At 41.6% G+C, this 22,283-nt stretch overlaps 3 protein-coding genes across 10 annotated transcripts in view; 1 reads left to right on the top strand and 2 right to left on the bottom strand.

The window, feature by feature from the left end:
• The window catches only part of tfeb (transcription factor EB), a 29,278-nt gene extending 18,282 nt beyond the window's left edge, over positions 1 to 10,996 (bottom strand). For all 3 annotated transcript variants that reach the window (XM_068594486.1, XM_068594487.1, XM_068594488.1), the window contains exon 1: positions 10,804 to 10,996. The gene's annotated coding sequence lies outside the window, so the exon portion shown is untranslated. The remainder of the gene's footprint in view (positions 1 to 10,803) is intronic.
• Positions 10,997 to 12,339: 1,343 nt separating this feature from the next.
• Positions 12,340 to 18,090, bottom strand: tmem183a (transmembrane protein 183A). Of its 2 annotated transcripts, none has more exons than XM_068595101.1 (8): positions 17,878 to 18,090; positions 17,366 to 17,455; positions 17,098 to 17,247; positions 16,852 to 17,011; positions 15,601 to 15,781; positions 15,150 to 15,230; positions 14,871 to 15,023; positions 12,340 to 13,656 (listed from the first exon to the last, which is right to left on the bottom strand). In XM_068595101.1, exons 1-8 carry the CDS (start codon positions 17,939 to 17,941, stop codon positions 13,471 to 13,473), a joined length of 1,065 nt encoding a protein of 354 aa, XP_068451202.1. In that variant the 5' UTR covers positions 17,942 to 18,090; the 3' UTR covers positions 12,340 to 13,470. The 2 variants fall into 2 exon arrangements, with proteins under 2 accessions (XP_068451202.1, XP_068451203.1); XM_068595102.1 differs by lacking the exon at positions 17,878 to 18,090 and adding an exon at positions 17,699 to 17,801.
• A 2,661-nt stretch (positions 18,091 to 20,751) lies between these two features.
• The window catches only part of ppfia4 (PTPRF interacting protein alpha 4), a 57,052-nt gene continuing 55,520 nt past the window's right edge, over positions 20,752 to 22,283 (top strand). For all 5 annotated transcript variants that reach the window (XM_068595098.1, XM_068595100.1, XM_068595097.1 and 2 more), the window contains exons 1-2: positions 20,752 to 21,136; positions 21,316 to 21,642. In XM_068595098.1, coding sequence (XP_068451199.1) covers positions 21,385 to 21,642 — 258 coding nt within the window. In that variant the 5' untranslated portion in view covers positions 20,752 to 21,136; positions 21,316 to 21,384. The remainder of the gene's footprint in view (positions 21,137 to 21,315; positions 21,643 to 22,283) is intronic.

The raw sequence follows: 22,283 nt of genomic DNA, 5'->3' as shown, positions 1-22,283 counted from the left end.
AAAAGATGTTTTGATCATAATTATGAACATCCAGCATGAACACGAGCCAGATTCTGTAAAAATGCCCCGACTTGTTCAAACTTTATGGTTCAGAGTCTTAACGACAACCCACATACTTATAAGACATATTTTTGGAAATATTAGGACCTAAAGAATCATAATTTCCAACAAACATCACAATAAAATGAAGCATTGGCCTGTTAGGAAAGCGTTTCAGTCAAAAAATTGTGTCGTTTGGTTCAATTTTTGCACACAGTTTCCAAAAAGGTTAACGCTCACAGCGTTACATTTCTGCTCACGCAACCTTTTTGACGGCCATCTGAATGAATCACAATAACTCATCAACATTGCGTGTGAGTCCCGATGCCTGTCACCTTCTGAACACAGTCTATAAATAGTTCAACCAATCGGGATGCTTGTCCAGAGTGAATCTGTCAACTAAGTCCTGCTCTTCTCAGTTCACAGATCATTGAGGGACGAGAGAGCAAAAGACAACAATAGGCTCAAAACACATTTACCACCATGAATCAAAGTGCGACACAGAGACACAGGAAAGACAACAGGCCGGCATCACCAATTATAACCACAAGCATCCACTTCCTCTTTCCCTTCATCAGTTTTCACAACTCCCTGTTTTGCAACTTCATTTGCAGGAAACTCTTGGAAAAAAAAGCCTCTGTTTGTCATGCCACAATGTCTGGACAAGAAAGTCTTTGATTCTAACATTTTGATATCAATCCCCACTTATTGGACAATACTTAAATGATAAGAAGGAACATTAAAGTAAATGTAAAATCTGAAGCCAATAAGGCTGAACATTAGGCACACACACACACACACACACACACACACACACCATTCACATATAGTTACATCACTTTGGATCACTGCAAACACACAAGCTATCTTTGGCACTTTGGCAATTTTTTATTTGCGGCCTTTTGGCATAAAAGTTCAGATTAGAGAACGGTTGTACTTCATGTGGTAACTTTCATTGTCTCCCCACCAGACTGCAACACAATCAGTGCCATCGCTCTGACATTCAGCCTCCACTTAGCCGCACATAACAAACAATCATCACATTGCTAAACAATGAAGTGATGACTCCAGATGCTATTTCTGGTTTACAAAAGGTGAAAATGCAACATGCTATGACCAGTTTACTGTCGACATATTCAAGCTTACAAAAGGAACTAGTTTAATAATAAATAAAAAAAATACACTAAAACTTCTCAGACGTGTTCAGTTTCATTTCAGATTTATCGGAGTCAGTCTGAATGGATACATACATGTACAATAGGTATAACTTTAGATCCTTACCAGCGACTCTTCAACTATCCCAAAGACAACATAGTGTTGCCAACAGAGATCTGCTCCTCCACGTGTTGACGCACACACTCCCTTGTCAGTTGTTTGGCGGCTGCGACCGACCAACTAGTGCATTCATATGCCGGTTCACTGGTTGTGATGGCACCCCCCCCTCCCCTCCACTGCCGGGCTCCAGTACGCCGAGTGACAGTCTCTATTAGTCACCTTCCTCCTTCTCTGTAACCACCAGCTCAGCTTCCTATTCCTCCTCGTTTTCCTCCTCCAAGTCCCCTTAAATTAGCCTTCAACAACGAGAGCCCTGTGTCCAGTAAAGTTATCTCCTTTGCTCGTTTTCTCCCTCTCGTGTGGAACTCCTCCTCCGTCCAGCCTCCTCACTGAAGCGGTGCACAGCATTTGCATTTAGTAACACCTACACTTGAGCGTGCATAAAACCGATAGACCCTCGATGGAATTTCCTCATTTTGTCTGCCAGGTCATTGTGCATGTGTGTTTTTCTGCGCTATAGGGCAGTGAATCGGCATATTTACTTCTTCAATTGCACACCCAACCACACACATGAATGCAAATACAGACCTCCACGCTTAGTTGCTCATAAAACTTAACAGATACACAGACCTGAAGAGGAACACCGTATATGATAATTTGTGTCCAGTCAGTATTACATCGTACACCTTATGGCTATAAAGAGAGAATATCCATAGCAGTAAGTTTGTTAGAATGTGCGGTCACGTATTGGTTAAAACAAACAAACCGGATGCTTCTGAACAATATGCACAGGTAAGGTGACCGTGAAGAACTTAATCAGCTTGTGACCGATGTAAATGGAAAACTTTTTGAGACATCAAAACACATTAAATGTGACATTGTGAAGGTGAACGCATAAGAAACTTCTTTTTAGAGCATGTGAGATGCTACAGTGCAGCTCGCGCTTTTGTAACTTGCACTATTGAAATAAAATGTCCTTGAATTTAGGTCAGTAGACAAAAGACATCCGGCTTACAACTGGCTGATGCTACGTTCACACCAAAAGCGTTGCGAATCACAACGCTTTTTCTAAACGCACACACACTTTAAATTAAAGTAAGTTGCCTCTGAGAAAAAGGTGAGCAGGGTCGTCCTTCAAGAGCATCGCCGGTTTGATCCCCGGCTCCGCTCGCCCATGTCGATGTGTCCATGGGCGAGACACTTAACCCCAAATTGCTCCCGTAAATGAGCCTACGTGAATGTTAGCTCCTCCTGATAGGCGGGTGGCACCTTGGCCACTGCCATCGGTGTGAATGGGCGGATGATGTCATGCGCTTTCAGTGGTCGGACGTCCATTGACCTTAACACAAGCTCGCTTCTCCAAAAGCGGACACACAAATAATAAATCAACGAAACAACAAAAAGGTAGACTGATGACTGCTTGCCGACAGGATCATTAAAGGAGCTTTCCATTAGGGAGATTATGCGTAATACATAGAAGAATATCCCCATTGTCAGTGTTAACTTCTCTATAAAGTGACGTGACTCTGATTTGCTGAGCCAACAAAGCGGTACCTATCACTGAAGACATTCCTCCTCATCAGACCTCGGCTGTATATTAAACCAGAAAGCAGAGTGGTCGGCTTTTAAATCAATACGCAGGTCAATTCGCATCTGCCTTGGTTTGCAACACACACGTCTGCACAAACAGAAGGCCACACGCAGAATACCCAGTATGTGCAAACAAGTATTTGATGGATCTCCTCTGAGTAATGCGTTACAACAACTCTCCTATTACCCAACTATTACTACCCCTCCATCCACACTCTCCTTCCCCATCCTGTATCCCTGGATGCAGAAACACAAACACTGGTATCAAAGCCACTCAGCGAGTTGTGCCTATCACAACAGAGGAGAACACTGGCCAGCATGCTTCAGCAGTACCCGGCTGACAAGCGTCCCTTGTTTGTACACAAAGCATTTAACAGTGGTCCAGCTCCAGTTCTCATAGTGCCCGCAGTGTATTTACCGGGCTATTTTGGTCCAGGGGCAGGAACCCTTACCCCCCCACCTCTCCCTCCACCCCTGCTCCCCCTCGATCTCTCAGCTCATTGGCTGGAAAAGCTGCGTTCCTGTCGAGTCCGGCCAATCATGAGGCGTATATGTAGGAGGAGAAATCATTGACCAAGACAGCCTTGTCCTCTTTCGACAATGGCCTATGGAGGAGGCTGGACACCAACACACGCACACATACGCATACATGCACATCCACACACACACACACACACACACACACACACACAAAAACCCAAGACCTTCTTCTACTTGTCCACCGGACAACTTATCCTTCGTTTGCTCCGTCGGTCACTATTTTTGCAAAGAGGTTTGCAAGCAGATATGACATACATAGGCCATTGTTGTAGCTCTACTTAGAGCGGACGACTGGGGTGATATGTCTGAGTGACTTTTAAAACAGCTCTGCTCACCGAAATCTGTCTCTTTGGAGAAACAGTGCAGTCAAAATAACATACAAGTTACGGCTAAAAGGTGGGAGGCGATGGATCTACAATTTGACCATTTATACATGTTTTATTTTGCACATAACATTAAGATTAAGACCTCTTTAGTGGTGTAATGATACACATCACCTGCCATCTCTGATGATATTAATACATTCAAAAAATTAGGATTTTATCGTTATAATTTCATGGATCTTTGCATTGTATTTCCATACTTTGGCACCCGTTGTAGCTCGAGGGTGGATGTTATTTGGGCTGCTATGGCTGGATATCCCAATCCCAATGTATATTTTGAGGGCATTCTTTGTTTATTTGGAGATGAATTAATTAACAGCCATGAATGAATTCTAAATAAACAAGTGTGTGGATCTATAAGTGTGTTTGAGTGTTATGGAGAGAGTCGTTCAATAACCAGCCAACCAGCTGCACAGCATTTCTTTTTGCATGAGTGAGATGGAATGGAAGGTATTTGGCAGATGACTTGAGAGATAAAACCTGCTCTTTACAAAATGTTCAACTCCTCCTCCCCTTTCACGGCCCTTCGTTCTCTTTCTACTATTTTATTTCAAAACGAACGGCCATTAGTATTAAAGAACGTGGCTGCCTTTGAACGCCTCAGACTTTTGAGAGGAGGAGAGAGAAAGTACTGCAGAGAGAGAGAGAGAGAGAGAGAGAGAGAGAGAGAGAGAGAGAGAGAGGAAAAGGTAAAGAAAAGGAGGACAGAACAATAAAAAAAAAAATCAATGGAAGAGTTCAAGGAGGGGTCAAAAGGATGATAATAAATAAGTTAATTAAAAAATAAGCTTACAAAGGATGTGCGCCAGATCAGCATCCATTTCTCGTAGGCTGACCAAATATGGGGACAGTTTTTTGATTAAGCAGCGCAGACAAAGGAATGCTGTTTCTCTATACACAGAAGCGCACGCACAACCTTATACAGTAGATCACTGTATTTCCGCTACAGAGGATTTTGCCATGGACTATGGCTTACACAAACAGAGAGGAGGAAGAGATTGCCCAATAAAAATGTCAATAAACTGAGGCAGAGTACTACGACACGGCGAGTGAACATCACGCCGCTTTTCAGCGTTACTAATCCCAGCAGATAACGGCGCTTTGAAAATGAGAAGAGCGACTGCTAATGACTGAACCAGGAGCATGCATTCAGTTTTTCAGAACAGTTTGGAAGGAAAGATAATCTCCACTAAGACAACTTCACTCCCTAATGCACAAATTTACAGTTCACATGTGGGAAAATACTCATCTGGACTAATCACAAATTGGTCCTTCTGCTTTATTTAAAACGTCTGTGTAACAACAACGACGGCACACACTGATGCTAATTTTGAATGTGCAAAAAGTCCACCTTGTTTTTTATTAAAAATCCATTCATTTATTATCCAAACCGCTCATCCGGTTTAGGGTTGCGGGGTGCTGGAGCCGATCCCAGCTGTTGATGGGCGAGGGCAGGGTTCACCTGGAGACATGTCCAGACATGTCGCCAGAGAAGACATAGAGACAGACAACCAATCACGCTCACGTTAACATCTACAGACAATTGAAGGGTCATTTTTACTTGGGTTTTACGCAGAAACGCAAGCACGCAAGACCCGCAAGGGCCCCGTTGCGGCGTCCCGTCAGCCATCTTGTGTTAGTCGCCCAAAATTTTGGACTATCCGTCAAAGCTACGCAAGCCGTTCGCAGCCCGCAAGACTGTGATTGGTCTGCTAACCACATCCTTTCTGAGTCTCGCATTTCATAGCACAATACCGCCATTTTGAAAAGCCATAGTAGAAACACGAACAATGGATCCCTCCTTCGCAAAATGATCAGTTGCTCTTCAATGTTAATCAGCTCCAGCTGCACCAACTCGCTTTGACTCCAGGTCGCCATCGTTCAGCGAGCGTGTTGACGACTAGACCGGGTATATAGACAAACCAACGACTTCCACGCCCAAAGACGGCATGGGATAGTCGACCTAAGCTGCGTGTTTTTGGACTGTGGGAGGAAGCCGGAGAACCCGGAGAGAACCTGCCCCGAGAACATGCAAACTCCACACAGAAGGAACCTGCCAGACTGGGATCTGAACCCCGGCCCCTCTTGTTGTGAGGCGTCAGTGCGAGCCACTACACCACCATGCAGCCTCTTGAAAATGATAAAAAGACTTCACAAATGATACTCGGCTACAAAGACTAGTTCCTGAGAGAGCCTCAGAGATGTCCTGTTTTAGACGAGCTCAGTGGACTCGCAACAGAAACGTTGAAATTGGAAAACATCTTTGCGGTGTGTACAGCAAACACAGGAAGATGGGAGCACGGCTGCCTCACCAAAGGCAGACCTGCGATCCAACATAAGTGTATTCGCAAAGTCGCGGCATCAGTCAGTCATTTCACATGTGAAAACAGACTGAATCAAAAATGTTATTGAGAGAAACAACCTTTCGGTTTTGATTGCAATTAGTTTTGTTGGAAAGAACACTAGGAATGTCCTAATGGAAAAACCTCTTTGAGGAACCCAGAGGGCATTTTATTACGAAAGCACAGAGTTCAGTTGAGAGTTTGTAAGAATGTTTGGTAGCAACAGACTTTCAAAAGCAATAAGATATAAATATTGTATGTTGGAGAGTGTGTGTGTGGGGAGGAGAAGGGGGGCGGGGTATATAAGCAAACAATAGATTCATGTTTGAATCTTCAATCCCGTATAGAGCCTTAAAATAACATTATTTTAAGATATTTCACAATACACACCGACGGACAGGGTTTGGCTGAAAGAACTGAGACAGCAAGAGAAACGAGTGCGATTGCCTTCTTTCATTTCTGATCGCTTTGTGTTCAGGAAAGACAATCACACTGAGGTTTGATAACATGTTCATTGAATCGAACGAATCGGATTTTTAAAAAACATTTAACCCTGCGCTGCAGGCACTAAATACACAAATTGTCAAAATGTCCTAAAGGCTTTACCTGCGAACATTGTTTACAAAATCTATATTATAACTTAAAGTGTGTAAAATAAGCTGAAATGTGTGTATACATATATATTTAAAAAAGGCTGATAACGTCTTTATAAAAAAATCTAAATATAACTGTTAAAAAAACATGGTGGGCCTCTGAAGTTGCAGAAAGCAACAACTACACCGTTGCAGCTCACACTTAGAAGTAAATTGTCCAAATGTAAACATCAGGTCAGCTGCAGCGTGTGTTTACAGACGCATTTGAGACGCCGTTCTTGCTGATAAAAGACAGACTGCGTAAGACCATCACTTGCTGTCCGTCAGTCAAAAGAGGATATGAAACAGTGGTGCGGCAACCAGATGAGGAAGTGGAGTCACACATCCAGCACATGCGCTGAAAAGCCCCACCCACCCTCACCTCTGAGAGATCACGGGGTCACGCTGTCACACAGCACATGCCAAGATGTCATTCTTGTGGTTTTTAAAAAGTCCGAGCTTTAATGACAAACATGTTTAGTAGTTTTGTTTTATGTGTCCCTTTGTGTTTTGGAGGGAAATACCACAAAGACACTTCCTCATTTAACAAGTCACAAAGTGGCAAAAACACTGTTCGGGTCACGGGAGATTTGCACATATGGCAGGTGGATAGAGCTGTGTTTACACACACACATACACACACACACACACACGAGTACATCCATTGGGCCGAGTCAGTGTGCCTACGTAGGTGCATGTGTGTGTGTAACGCTGCCTTTATTTACTTGAAGGAAATTAACCCATCCCCATCACTTACCAGCAGAGTGACCCAAGCACACACTTTTCCATACAGGATGTAAAGCTTGTGCTTATTTGTGCTTTTTTTTACACGTCAACCATTCAAACATACAAGCCAGGGAAATTAAATTGTCCAATATGGCCAATATGGCCAGTAGTTTCGCTGTCTCGGATATCCTTTTGACCATTTATTCAAAATGCTCACCTTCCGTGTGAGGTAGTCGGACTTGAAACCCAACTGTGTTTTCCTCTGCTGGCCACCTGAGCGGGCTGCTGCTGCGCTACAGGACGTCACCGCTGCTTTACACAGTGAACAATCCCATCTGACCTTGCTGACAGTGACCTCACAGTGTTTACTGACCCATAACCCTTCATACTGCGTGCACTCCATAACCCCACTGCCTCCTCAACGTGCATCCGTCCCATTCTGAACAGCGCTTCTACACACTGTACAAAAAGCTTGCGTTGGCAATGAGCGAGCGTTGTTAAAGATCATAAGCTCAACTTTTCATCTATTCTCCTTTAATCAGAACTATTTATTGCCATGTATGTTTTCACAGACAAGGAATTTGTCGTGGCGGGAGAGGTGTGTAACATTTAACAGAGTGACAGTGAACTGGTTATTGCATCCAACCTTATGGAGAGTATTTAAACTGTATTATTAGGCAGGCAGCAGATGTCCTATGTCGTCTTCTATGATCCTGTTTGATAGGATATTGGATCAGAGGCATTTTGAGGAAACATGATATGAACACTGCAAGAAGCACATGATAGAGTTACAAGCGCATAACTAAATTCAGTTAAAATAATTCATTGATTTGTGGCAGCATTGTATTAGTGTCACAGGTTCAGCAAAACGTTGTGCCAGTAGATCCTGCGTTTGGATCTGGTTACACAACGGAAATGTTTTCATTCATTCACAGATTCACAAAAATGAGGAGGAAGCAGATAAAGACAACGCAAAAGGAGAGACAGAGGCAAAAACAGAGATAGTGGGAGAAGGTGATCGGTAATTCAGGTTAAACCGTGTGATGACATAACTGCTGTTTAACTGCTTGCATGCTATACCTCTGCATCAGTGTCAAGTGCAAAAAGACTCGTCCTCAACACACACATCCATCCACACATTCACTCTGTGTTTGTGTCTGTTTGAATACATAAATGAGTATGCATACATACTGTGCGTGCCCGAGCCAAACAAAGTGACTCTAATGCATCAAAACACACATTATTTCCTCGGAGCCGCAGCTGAACCTGCCTCCATGCATGTGGATGCCCATCTGTGGCTCAGTGACAGTGAACAACAAAGAGGTGGAAGGTCGCTTGTTCGACAGTATCACATTTCTGTTTGCCTATACGTCAAAACACAAATAGGAAAATACACCTCTAAGAAACCTAAATGCTCACTGTGGTGATCCAGTTTAACTTCCATGCAATTTTGTTTTTACTGGTGGTGATTGAAGGTGAAACAGGATCTAAATGAACACCGTACATGCATATTTCTACAGATGTACAGCCATTAAACTGATTTTTAGCTGCTGATAGTTTGATCATCGCTCTATTTAGGGTTTTTTCTGTGGTGTCTCATGGATGCTGTCCCTTAAAATCCATCTTTCCTAATCAAGTGACTTAGAATAAGTGCATACAACTGTGAGTACAAACGCAGAATAACAAGAATCAAGACAATTTCTTCAAGAAAGCCAAACTAGAAAGCCCCAATCACAAAATGTATTAGGACTGCCGAGCTCTAGGTTGTCTATTTCTGGTTTCTCACGTGAAGATTTGTCGGCATAGTGTCTCGTTACACAATATTTTCATCACCGGATCAGCGATTGGTGACGTCAACAGGGACATTTCTCAGAAAAGGGCTAAGAACGAAAGTAAACAAGTCCCGAGGACAAGCAGAACCTTGACAAAAAGGTGCTCATTAGTTACCAGCTGTCAGACATATTGAGACCTTTCTGCTCTGACCTTTCGGCCCTGATTGTGTGTTCTGGAGAATGGAAAGGACGATCACAGAGGCTAGGTGGAGAGGTCAGAGGTTAGGGACCGGGGTGTGAATGTCAAACATTTGTGCTTGGTGTTTCTCATTAGGCCAGCTTATGCTTCCTCGCATCCTCTCTCCTGACCTGCACCTCGAGGAGCAAGGAGGTTTCTGGAGGAGCTGAGAGCGAGAAAACACAGGTGCGTCTTACACAGAAGTCTTTTATCAAGTGGCGTGGACTACACCGAATACAATGATTTATAGGTAGAGTACTGTACTTCTATGCAGAAATGCAACTATATTCTACAGCAAAAAAAAAAAAAAAAAGATAAAACATGTAGTTCCTTTTAAAATCACAGCTCAAATCCCAGGTAAATAATCATTAGATTAACACATTGACATTGCATTACTGGATAGCATTAGGCTTAATAACAAACTGTTCCTGACACTCCGCACACACACACTATTAATAAAACACACAGTATGTATAAGTAAATATAGCCCACTCTGCAGAGGGGACAAAAGGGGTTTCATTATTTTTGGTTTTGCACCATGAAGGGTTTTCAAGCAAAGCACTTGAATAGGCAGCAGAGCGGTTTACAGTCCCACAATTTATACATAGCAGCATGCCCCTGGGCCAAGGTGTTGTTACTGACACCAGCCCGGCCACTCCTGCTTATAAATGGCAAGAGGGGAAGTTCTCCACTGATGACAGTTAAAAAAAAGGGGGGGAAATGGTGCATTATAGTCTAATCCAGCGTTTTCCCAAATGGTACCAATGTCACCGTCTAAAAGGCAAAGGGACAAACTTCAGTAGTATTTAATTTGATATTACGTTAATTAGTTGTTCTAATATTAAGTTAAACTTCCAAACATAAAGTAACCATGTGGAAATGTTTTGGATGTGTATTTTCTTTTCTTAAAAGTTGGAGTCACCATGAGCCAGAGACGAAAAGCCTGACCAACGAAGTCCTTTGATGTGTGATGCTCGCCGCCTCGTAGCCCATGTCAAGGTTTAGTGTGTACAGCTGTAGGCGGACATGTCTCTTATCTGCAATGCGTGTGCATTCATCTAGCAATATGTAATGGACAAGTGCATGACAGTATTGCCATTATTTCCCCGCCTCCCCCGAGGACAAATAATAAGTTTGCCACAGTTCATGTTAAACTTCACACATCACGAGACTTTCTATGTAATTCGGGAAACACTCACTTTGAATTCGCGCTCGCGGGTGTAGCAGAAAGCTACATGTCAGTGCGGGAGGTAAAATATCACTTACCCGCTCTGAAGGTCAGACAGAATGAAGGAAAGAAGTCAGGTTGCCGAAAAGTGCGTGCCCACTTCTCTCATGCGCGCTGTGGATACCAAACCTGCCGGACACTATCGGGAGGAAGAAGAAAAAGTCGCGTTTGAAAGGAAAGAGTTTGGGGTTTCTCTGTATTTACACAAACTGCTACGGCGTGTACCACCAGTGGCACTTCGCAGGCTAATTTGTTTTCGTTTCGTCCGTCGAGATGTTGTCACAATTCGGAGCGTGTGCGGTCACCTGTACCGCCACCAATAGCAAAGCGCAGACGGCTTTGTGGGAAATGTAGTTTTGCCCATATCTTCCACGGACTGGTATTTTGAGGCGATGACGTGATGCCTGTTGACTGCATAGGTTTTATGAGGTCCTCTAACTTTAGCCGAAGACTTCCGAGTAACGACACCGCTAAAGGGAGACAACTTCATCTTTATCTGTTTTTACCGCCTGCAATTCTTTTCTTTTACTTCTATGTTGTTTCATATTCATAACGCACTTAGTTTAGACCCAAATAACTTTCTCTGTAATGTATTATTGTTAGCATGAAGGGGCTGTGTGGAAACCCTGTGCAATTTAATGTGACATTAATGTGACCCATTTTTAATTAGTAGACACTGTTGAGGCCTTCTGACTTTATACATTTACAATGGATTTTAAATGGAATAAACTAAACACAAAAATGAAATAAAATATAAAAACAGGGATGAAAGATTTATACAAAATTATATATATATATATATATATATATATATATATATATATATATATATGTATATATATATACATATATATATATTGTGCAAAATATATGAATTAAATAATATAATACAATAACTGTGCCGTGTGCATTAAGGAAATTAAATGAAATGTAAATAGTGTGCAAAATATATAAAATATATACACAATATAATATAAATAACTGCAGTGTGAAATTAAACTAAGTTTAAACAGTGTGCAAAATGTGCAAACTGCATGTATGTATGTGTAGTGTATTTGTAATGTGTGGCGTGTAAATCAATAAATGTTTATAAATTTAAATGTGTACAGTGAATAATTAATTAGTCCACACAGGATCTGGCCAGAGGTGATTTGTTGTGAAGTCTTCTTGCCGTGGGCAGGAATGTTTTCCCGTCTCTGTCCTTATGACAGCGGATCTGGATGAATCTTTTGGAGAAAGTGCTCCTCTGCAGGATCTGGTGACGAGGCCGGTCCGGCTTGTACAATATGTCCTCCTCTCCACCAGCTGTTCCAGTTGCTCCTGCTTGCAGCCGATGATGATGGAGCCGGCCTTCTTAACCAGTTTGTTAAGTCTGTTGGAGTCACCGGCTCCAATGCTGCTCCCCCCAGCAGATGACGGTGAAATACAACTACACAAGAACCACCACTTGTCTTCACTTTTATAAGTGCACTAATGACATGAGAACATCAGTAATACCCAGTATGACAACATGAGGTTAGCACAATCAAAAATAATATATTGTAAATCAACAGTTCATGACAAGACTGGAGGCATTTTGAATGGGCAGTTTTAAGATTTTATTTCTGTGCAGTACTTTTTTTTTTTTAAATAAATGAACTCACCTGATGAAACCACAACATCCAGCTGTTTCCTACTTTTAATCTTAGAAATGTAAACGTTTTGTGGTCAATTGATTGTTTTTTTCCATTCACAATAAATGTATGTGTTAATTACTCCAGGTCGAACTATTTTCACTGTCTCTGATAGCTGGATGACTCTGTGGCAGGTAGTTGTCTCCCGATCATAATCAAGCATGTGATTGGTATGATTCAATGCACATTCAACACGAAACACAAGAGAATGACATTTCACAGCAGGCAGTAGAGTACGTGGCTCACATGGTCAGGAAGGAGACAATAAAGATGTGTTTACCCAAGAAACAATCAAAAAAAAAGAAAAGAAACAGCAACCAAATCAGAAGATGAGTGGAAGACTGAGGTAAATCATCTCTTTGGCCCCTTCAGTAAAGAGCAGTGTCACCTTGTGTGTCACCAGTTAAATACATAAAGAAATAATATGATTTTAAAATAATACCACTCTATTGATGCAACATTGTAAAAGTGCAAAATCAAGATACTTTTGTGTCACTTTTTACATGTATATAATGGCAGAATTGTGACTCCTTATGCAACTGGTAGCTCTAAATGTACAAGTTCCACATTAAACAATTAGCAGTGAGATCTCGCCCAGCTGTCCTCTTCCATTTCCAGTACCGAGCCCTACATCTGTTCAACTACAGGACGGTTGAAAAAGTAGAGAGGGACTGATCATATAGCGGTTTTGTTTACATAAGATCAGTCTTCCAATGAATAGTGTTCACTCTCAACAATTTGGTGGTAAATATTGAAATCCAGGAAGAACAATGTTTAAATTAAGCTATAAGTAGGGTGTGGGGGGTTATATTGGTAGTTTGGGGCATGCGACTATGTTTGATTTTGACACTGGATGGCAGAGTTTGTGTCCCAGGTCAATGTTGGGTTTCTTTACCGTCTGACAATGATTGAAATATTGAATCGACTGTGAATGAACAAAATCCAGGGTTTTTTGCAGTCTTCCAATACTATATTCATGATGAGATAACGGCAGGGTTCTTGGTGTGGCATTCAGCCGACAGGGCAGGATTCCTATACGTAGGGCGAGGAGGGGTACTGCGGGTGCCACCAGTCCATGAGCTTTACGCTGTGTACTGGGTCCAACACCACCTGGGTCCCGCCCTGATCCCCCCTCTTGTTCCCCCTCTGGAGAGGCGTGTCCTGGAACACCAGGCGAACACGGTGATGCCGCATGTCTGTGCTGACGTTGATTGTGAACTGTAAGAAAGACGGAGACAAACCGGTTCAACTTAGGAGAGGAGTTAAGGATCTTAGCATACCATTTCATAATCAACTAGAATTGCAGCCAAGTGTCATGTTACAATTGTTGGGACTTTCCCATGTGGTTGAAAATTTGTATAATTGGGCCAAGCTGGCAGTTCAACAGCTTGATTTGGGTTGAATTATACCAATTTTAATCAAATTCAACCTCCATTGTTCCCTCTTAATGTGGCATAGTACAAATTTAAGTGAACACCAATTTGTAGACTTCATTTATAGTTTGGTTATTGATCCCTGATCTGGGTGGTTATATTTATATATATATATATATATATATATATATATATATATATATATATATATATATATATATATATATATATATATATATATATATACTTTATTCATTAATGTAGTTGTTATACTTGCTCATAACCAAACACACTTCTGCCAGATCCCAGAACACAATTTTACATCTATATTTTTCCAAAATCTTTAATTTCTTACCTTAAGTTTATTCTGTGTTAGGAGGACTGATTAAAATAAGCTTTTCATTGTACAGAATAACTGTCGGTTATCTGTGCTTATGACAGTAAAAACATTTTGAATCTTAAATATGGAATCTTACGGCCAAAACATGTTTTGTGACTGATATTCAAATCAGTATAGCCTTGAGTTGAGGAGGACGTTTGTGCCAAATTTGAAACAAAATTATCTCCATTTTTTCCTGAGATATTGCGTTCATAAAAATGGATGGACAGTCAACCGACAACATACGGCCTCTGGCCAACTGTCTGTGCAGAGGCATAACAATGGCATTGCAACCTTTCATGCAAAAGCTTAATATACTACAGACTCTTGAAGAAATAATAATACTATTGTTAGTATATAATGACAAAAGATGTTGCTAGTGGGTGGGAAGAATCTGGATGTTTTTGAGGTGATTCACATGAAAGAGACCGTTTTTTTTCCATTCATTCAGCTGTTTATGTAACTGTGATAAACACTTACAATCTCTTATAGACTGTAACTCATACAAAAGTAATGTCCTTCTCCGTAGGTGTCATTGGGGAAAAAAATGTTGATAACATATCATTACTAACACAGGTTGCTACAGGTGAACACATGCAAATGGTAAAAAGAACGGTCTGTGCTCTCTTTACCAAATAAAGTAGTATCTTATAGCCATTAAGAAATTAAGAGTTACTAACCAGGGACAGCGTCATGCCCATAACCACGGGGGTGAAGATGAAGTTGAGCGTGGTGACCTGAAGCATGTAGCAGTCAGAGTCTGGGTTCGTGTGGACATCTTCGTATTGTCTGGGCATGCACAAGGACTTGGCACAACCATTCTTACTGTGTCTCTGTTGACCACAATAATACACAAAAATAAACTTTACAGCATTGTCAGGGTATTACTGACTATGTAAAAAGTTATTGTATGAGGAAAGAAGTGTAGTTGATTTTAAACAACCTCTTTTTTTTTTTACCTGCTTAAGAAACTTGAAGTTGAACTCCCACAATGCCTCAGGCCGAGTGCCTAACACCTTTCTGACCCAGAACAGCAAACACTGCGACAGGAAATATTAAACTCATAAAATCAAAATGTTACATAATTAAAGGCTAGTTTAAGTTTGGACATGCAAATATATTTTTTTTTCCTGGTGTCTTTATGGTTTAAAATGTTTAGAAATGAGACAAAATGAGATGTGTCAAGACTACACAAGGTCCTCTATCATGAAGAGTTCAACTTAGTCTGGATATCACATCAGCAGGCTCGGTTAGCTTTGAGTTTTTCTATTCAGTCATTGGTGCATTCGCATTAAAAGGCAGGATCTCTTAAGCTCTCAAGCTAATAGTTTGCAATACCAACACGTCATAAATAAAATAAATACAAAACGTAAGCTTCACATCCGTAAAGTTACAGGTCAAACTATTTACCTTGGAGTTAAGCACAGTTGTCGGTGTGGATTCTGGCAGGGCGGGGATTTTTGAGACACGCAAGGTGAATGGCTCATACAAATGGAACAGGGAGCGAATCACACGGGCACGAAGGGAGCACATCCTGTCAATGCAGTCAGGCTGGAGACGGAACGGCAGGTCAGCATCAGTCTTGTAGTGCCTGTGAGAGATGGAGAGGAGAGACAGCAAGTGGGATTACTGGCAGTGGCGAGCGTGAGGCAAGTCTGTGGCGAGCGCCAGGACAGTGGTAAGCAAATGTCATTCAAAAATGGAACAAGACATACACCACCCTTTGAAAAGTTTGGGATCACTCAGACAAATTTGCAGCTTCCTCACAATTTCTCGCATGGAATATCCTTCATTTCTAAGAACAGGAACAGACCGGAGAGTTTCCCATGAAAGTTCTCTTTTTCTGGCCATTTTGAGAGTATAATGAACCCACAAATGTGATGCTGCAGATACTCAACTAGCTCAAAGGAAGAACAATTTTATAGCTTCCCGCACCAGCAGGACTGTTTTCAGCTGTGTAACATCACTGCACAAGGAGTTTCTACTCATCCATTAATCTTGTACGGCGATGATCAAACACAATGTACCATCAGAACACTGGAGTGATGCTGCTGGAAATGGGCCTCTATACACCTATATGTAGATATTTCATTAAGAACCAGACGTTTCCACCTAGAATAGTCATTTACCAAATAAACAATGTAAAGTGTATTTATGACTCATTTAATGTTATCTTCATTAATAAAAACAGGGCTTTTCTTTGAAAAATAAGGACATTTCTAAGTGACTCCAAACTTTTGAACGGTAGTGTACATCAACATAAAAATATAGAAAAGTCAAAATGTTTGCAGTCATTCGTCAATCAGAAATGCATTCACTTGTTTAATTACTTTTATAGTTATTTACAACAATTGGCTAAAATAATTAAAATAAACCGGGCTTAATAAGTCTTTTCAAAAGGATTTTAAACTATGTATCAAAGCTTCTTTTTTTTTTAAAATACAAGTCAAATATCTCCCCATGTCCTTTCCGAATATGTAGTTAGGTGTCCGTAGGTGCTGCCAGTGCCAGTAGTTTTCACAGGAGTATCACGACTAGTCAGAGACTTGCTACCAGTAGTAGAGAGGTGCCACCAAATTGTCAAAGAAATATTGTTAGGAATAAATAGACGCACTTGTTATCTGTTCACAATTTAGTGTAGTAATATTACAACAACCTCACCTTCTGTAGAGCCTGGTCCAAAAGGCAGCGGTGCATGTGACTGTCCAGGCATTCCTACAAATTAGAGCAAATCTGCACACATCCTCGGGCCGAATATAGGAGGCGAGCATTAACCAAATATCCACAGGATACTCCCCTCCATCACTGCTCTCGCTGCTTTCTGTGAAAACAAGCAAACCATCTTTTCAGTCCTTAATTGTATGCCTCATTCATCTTCATGTATTACAGATTTTATACAAATAGTACCCTTTCTCCTCTTGTTTTTCTTCTTGTGAGCCACTTTAATATCATTTTCTCTATCGTCTTCAGGGTGGAGGTCATCACTGCTATCCAAAGCATCGGCTGTGACCTCCTCTCCAGCACCCTGCGATGCCTCCAGGCCACAGAGCAATTTCACTGAAACACAGTTAGACATTTGAATAATCTGTTCAGACATGGACAAAATGAGACTGTAATGTCAATTTATTAATGTACGGATATGTCAGGCTGTGACGCTACACACAATGAATATTACCTTCCTGCTCAACTGCATTTGCAACAGCCTTCTTCACCCTCCCTGACTTCACAACGGCCGGGTCGGCATCAGCATAATCAGCAACGGTCACTAGAAAAAACAGACAGCTTTTCTAATATTCATACTGTCGAGAAGTCATGTCTTTCAAATCGATCAGCAGAACAAGCAATGGCCACTAGCTACATACAGTAGGGTAGCTAACGCTAGCTATTGACATTAACTTACGTAACGTAACCGTCAATTACGTCAGCTTTGACGTTGGACGTATCTACGTTTTAGCGCTTGCTAATAACATAAAACTATCGCTAAAAGGTCACCGTAGTAAGGACTCACTTTGACTAAACTGCATACGAGTTAAATAATTTAATGTCGTTGTTGTAAATTAAAGAGGGAAACCATTTGAATCCCAGCGGTCTTGAGTGCTAACAGTGGGCGGGGCCTATTCGTGGACTTATGGGCTAGGCAGCATTAGCCGGCCGGCCAATGTAAACGTAAACTAGCTTGTTAGCTACCTGATTCTGAACAAACGTCCCCGGCTCGAAATTTCAGCCGTTTTCGGTTCCCTTTCTTGGGCATGTCGACACGAATGATCTGTGAACGCTTAACGGGCCTGTGGGCCCTGCCATGTCTCTATGGCAAGCTGGGGTAGAGAGAAAGAAAGAAAAATGAGGAAGAAATTGAAAAATGTTCCGCCAGGATCTTCAGCCATCATGGAATGACGTAACGATGCAAGTAACGCGAGAGTATCGCCGTCGTTTCCCCCGCTGCTGCTTTACTGCCCTCTACTGGTTATTGCGAACATGGCAATGCCCAAAAGTGTGAAAAAGTGGGTCTGTCCCCTTATTTTATTAGCAAATTACGACTCATCAGTCAATTATGAGTACGTTTTTTTTTGAGTAAGCTCTGAAGCAGCTGGGCTTCTTTTCAGAATGCTTCATAAGTACGAAAACCAGAAACAAAATAAAATTATCCTTTGTTGATCGACAGTGGTGAAAATCGGTTTTCCTTGTATTTCTCGATTTCCGCTTTAATATTGTGTATCACATTTGTATGTATTTATGTATTAGTGCATTTGATATCCTCAAAAATGCTGAAACCATGAGATTGTTCCCGTGTCACTCGTTTGATGCGCCCATCCACATCTCACTCAAGAGCAATATCAGAACATTTCTAAAGTACAGATCACATCACTCTGCCTCTCATACATTTTCAAATGCACACCAGACATCACTGGGCCAGGTATACTTATAACAATCAGCGGTCACAGAAGGAAGACATTGGCAGAAATCGTTTAGATTGTTGTCAGACCGAAGAGTGACAATGTTAAAATGATCCACAGAGCTGTGTTCAGTGACCTGTAAGTACTTTGTGAAAGTGCTGCAAGCCACAGCCTCAAACATTGTTGTCAAAGCCATTAAAACTCAATGTGAGCAACAGCTCATAGAATGAATTATATAAACAAAGCAACATTTGATTTAAATGCTGAAGTTCAGTGAAGACCAAAAAAGGAGAGGCCTTGAGAAATTACTCCCTGACAAAAGCCATCACAGTAACTTTCTTGTGTTTCTCCAACTTTAGAGACTAATCAGATGAGTTTTCAGAAGAACGTTTCTTCTCATTGGTAGCCGTTGTGTCCCCTTATACACAGCTTTTGTAACAATAGCAAGATCTATTCTCATTGTTACTCATCCAACCTACAACTACGGTCAACCATTAAAATCAAATCTCACTCGATAACAGCCCTGCAATTTGACATAAAGCTGGAATCAATTACAAGCAAAACCTTTAAAAAAAAAAAAAAACTCTTATCTTTATACATAAACATGTATGTCCTTTATCTAACGTCCCAACATAATCCTTTGTAATTAAATGAAAAACATAATTGCAATCTAATCAGTTAAGTATAATTTGGAGGTACTTTGAGTTATTTCCACTACTATTCAGAGAAAAAATAGAGGAGAGTACTTTTTACTATCGCACATGTAGTTGATACCTTAGTAACTTTGTAGATTCAGATGAATAGTTCAACCCCTAAAGTATTATTATGGATTAAAATAAGACTGCACTGATGGTGAAATTTACAAGCTATATGGCAAAAAATATCAGGCCAAACTTTTCCAGTTTCAACATTGAAATAATGGACATATTAATGCATCATTCATTACAATTAATAGTAATAAATCTTCTAAACTAAGATTAGAGGTTAAATATAAATGAGTGGAGGCTTTTAAACCTAAATTGTGATCTTCCAGCTCTGATTATGTGAATGAATAATCCTTATTTACTCATATTAAAAATTGATTTAAAAAAAAATTGTTAAAAATGTAATAATCTATATCGGCGGAGGAGGAAATTAATACATAATTGAAGGATTTAATGATGTGTAATATGTTATGGGTTTAGACCTTTTCGTAATCAGGAAAGACACATTTCTTCCAAAAAGCTCAATTTAATTAAATGTGTCTTTCCATGATAAATTAACTTTATGTAATTCATTGATTTAGATAAATGCAATATTGACTACTGGTTGATATGGACCTAGCCTTCAGGTGCTGAGGAATAAATGGCAACTAAACAATTTAGTGAGACTCCTTATACTCACTCCGAGCAATGCACAGCCAAAACTACGGAAGCCCATTTCCAAAACAAAAAAATAATTAAAAAAAGTCATAATTATGAGATAGTAAAGTCAAAATTATGAGATAAAAAGTCATAATTATGAGATAAAAAGTCATAATCATGTGATAGTAAGTGCGCATGCGCTGCTTGCGCTGTCTTCACATGTCTCTAATAAGGACTTTTATCTCATAATTATGACTTTTATCTCATAATTTCGACTTTATTATTCCATAATTATAACTTTGTATCTTATAATTATGACTTTGTGTGTGTGTGTGTGTGTGTGTGTGTGTGTGTGTGTGTGTGTGTGTGTGTGTGTGTGTGTGTGTGTGTGTATGGTGTAAATGAGCTTCCGTACAAAAATTGACGACTGTTAATATGAATAATCTTGAATTAACTGTAGATCCTGCAGGGTGCGCTGCTCACTGCCTCCGTTCAACTGCTGCAAGACCGTGCATCGTGTCTCAGGAGCTGCCGGGTCATGAACGCGTTTAGTGGTGCTGATGTGAAAAGTGAATTGCATTTTTACCAGTTTAATAATCAAGTCCGTGAACGCGGCAGAAGCACGACATCAGTACAGAGTTTGGTGCTGTGACATAGTGACCGTCCTGCAGTCCGCATGTGCTTCCTGACCACATATAGCCCTATATGTTAGACGCTGTGTGTGTGTGTGTGTGTGTGTGTGTGTGTGTGTGTGTGTGTGTGTGTGTGTGTGTGTGTGTGTGTGTGTGTGTGTGTGTGTGTGTGTGTGTGTGTGTGTGGTGAGGAGGAGTGAGCGTCGGCTCGGTTGCAGTGTGTGTGGAGAGATGGAAGCGGAGAAGGCGGATGCAGATATCACTCGCTCCCACTGTCCCCAAGTCTAGGGACGCAGATTGAACATTTCCTGTCGGATATTTTTCCTTCTTTTTAAAAACAAACATATATTCATTTGCCTGCCAATGTGCTATGATCTCCATCGTGCTCGCGAGCACCACCCCTCCAAACCCACCCGTCTATCTCTGAGCTGTCAATCACACCACGCCGGGATTTCTACATGTGAGTGCGCGGCGCGCCGGGCAGGGCGGATCTGCTCACGGGGTGGAGGAAAAAAAAACGCCGGTATTATGGATGAAAGGTCAACCATCATCTCGTCGTTTCCATCACTCTGATTAGGTAAGGCGACATACGGATGCACGTTTGACGCACGCGGAATGTAATGCAAAGGGGAGTAATACAGACGCGTAATACGATTGCATTGGCGCTCCGTCGCCGTGGGGCGTTAAAAGGCCCTCTTATCAGTTAGATAATCTGGTTTATAACCCTACATACATCCCCATTCTCCATCCCGACAGCGACATTGTCCTATAGCGTTGCCCAGACCGTTGAGCAAGGAGGCGTGTGTGTGTGTGGGGGGGGAGAAGATGATGTGCGAGGTGATGCCGACCATCAACGAGGGAGACTCGGCCGGTCCTCCCAGAGGCACCAGCGGCGTCCCGAACGGCTCGGACCAGGAGGCCAACTTCGAGCAGCTGATGGTCAACATGCTGGACGAGAGGGACAAGCTCCTGGAGTCCCTCAGGGAGACTCAGGAGACCCTCATCCAGTCTCAGACCAAGCTGCAGGGGGCGCTGCACGAGAGGGACGTGCTCCAGCGGCAGATCAACGCCGCGCTGCCTCAGGTGAGGAGGGTCGAGGGCTGCTGGGTTTTTTGGGGGGGAGGAGGGTGTGGATGGGTGATATTTTTGTCCAAGGGAGGAGCAGCAACCGGAAGGTACACATGTGGTGTGGGATTGGACAGATGTCTACACTGTGTGTTGGTCAGTGGTGATGTTGAAACCTCTGTTACTGACGCTGGATTTCCAATTACAGGCAGAGTGTGTAACTCAAAGGCCACCACTGATGTTTTGTGCTATTTTAAGTGAAAACGTGGACCCTGCTTCATCTAATCTGTGTCAAGATGTCATATTAAGACCTGACTTATTTCAGTCGCGTGCTTAACTTTTGGCTATACCAGCCAGGTAACAATATAGCAAACACAATACATCAAGCTTGCTCAGAAAGTGGGAGGCTAATTTTGGCCTCGAGGCTAATTAGCAGGTTAACATGGCCACTGATGAAATGACACTATGCCTCGATAAAAGGGTTGTTGGGTTGAAACACAGCGACAAATCTAAAGTCCCGCCGCTAGAGCTAGTAGACCTGAGAAAGTTGAATACGACTGTTCTGGAGGTATAGACTTCTGCCGAGGAGCGCACCCCTGCCAATAAATCACCATAGCTGTGAGGATGATGCTACTTCGGAAGCCAAAAGGATCTAAATG

The sequence above is a fragment of the Clinocottus analis genome, unplaced genomic scaffold (genome assembly GCF_023055335.1).
Source record: "Clinocottus analis isolate CAN_PGR_092001 unplaced genomic scaffold, fCliAna1.0.p SCAF_3, whole genome shotgun sequence".
Classification (NCBI taxonomy): domain Eukaryota; kingdom Metazoa; phylum Chordata; class Actinopteri; order Perciformes; family Cottidae; genus Clinocottus; species Clinocottus analis.
The sequence above is the reverse complement of the archived record's forward strand: the minus strand, read 5'-3'. Positions and strand labels throughout refer to the sequence as shown.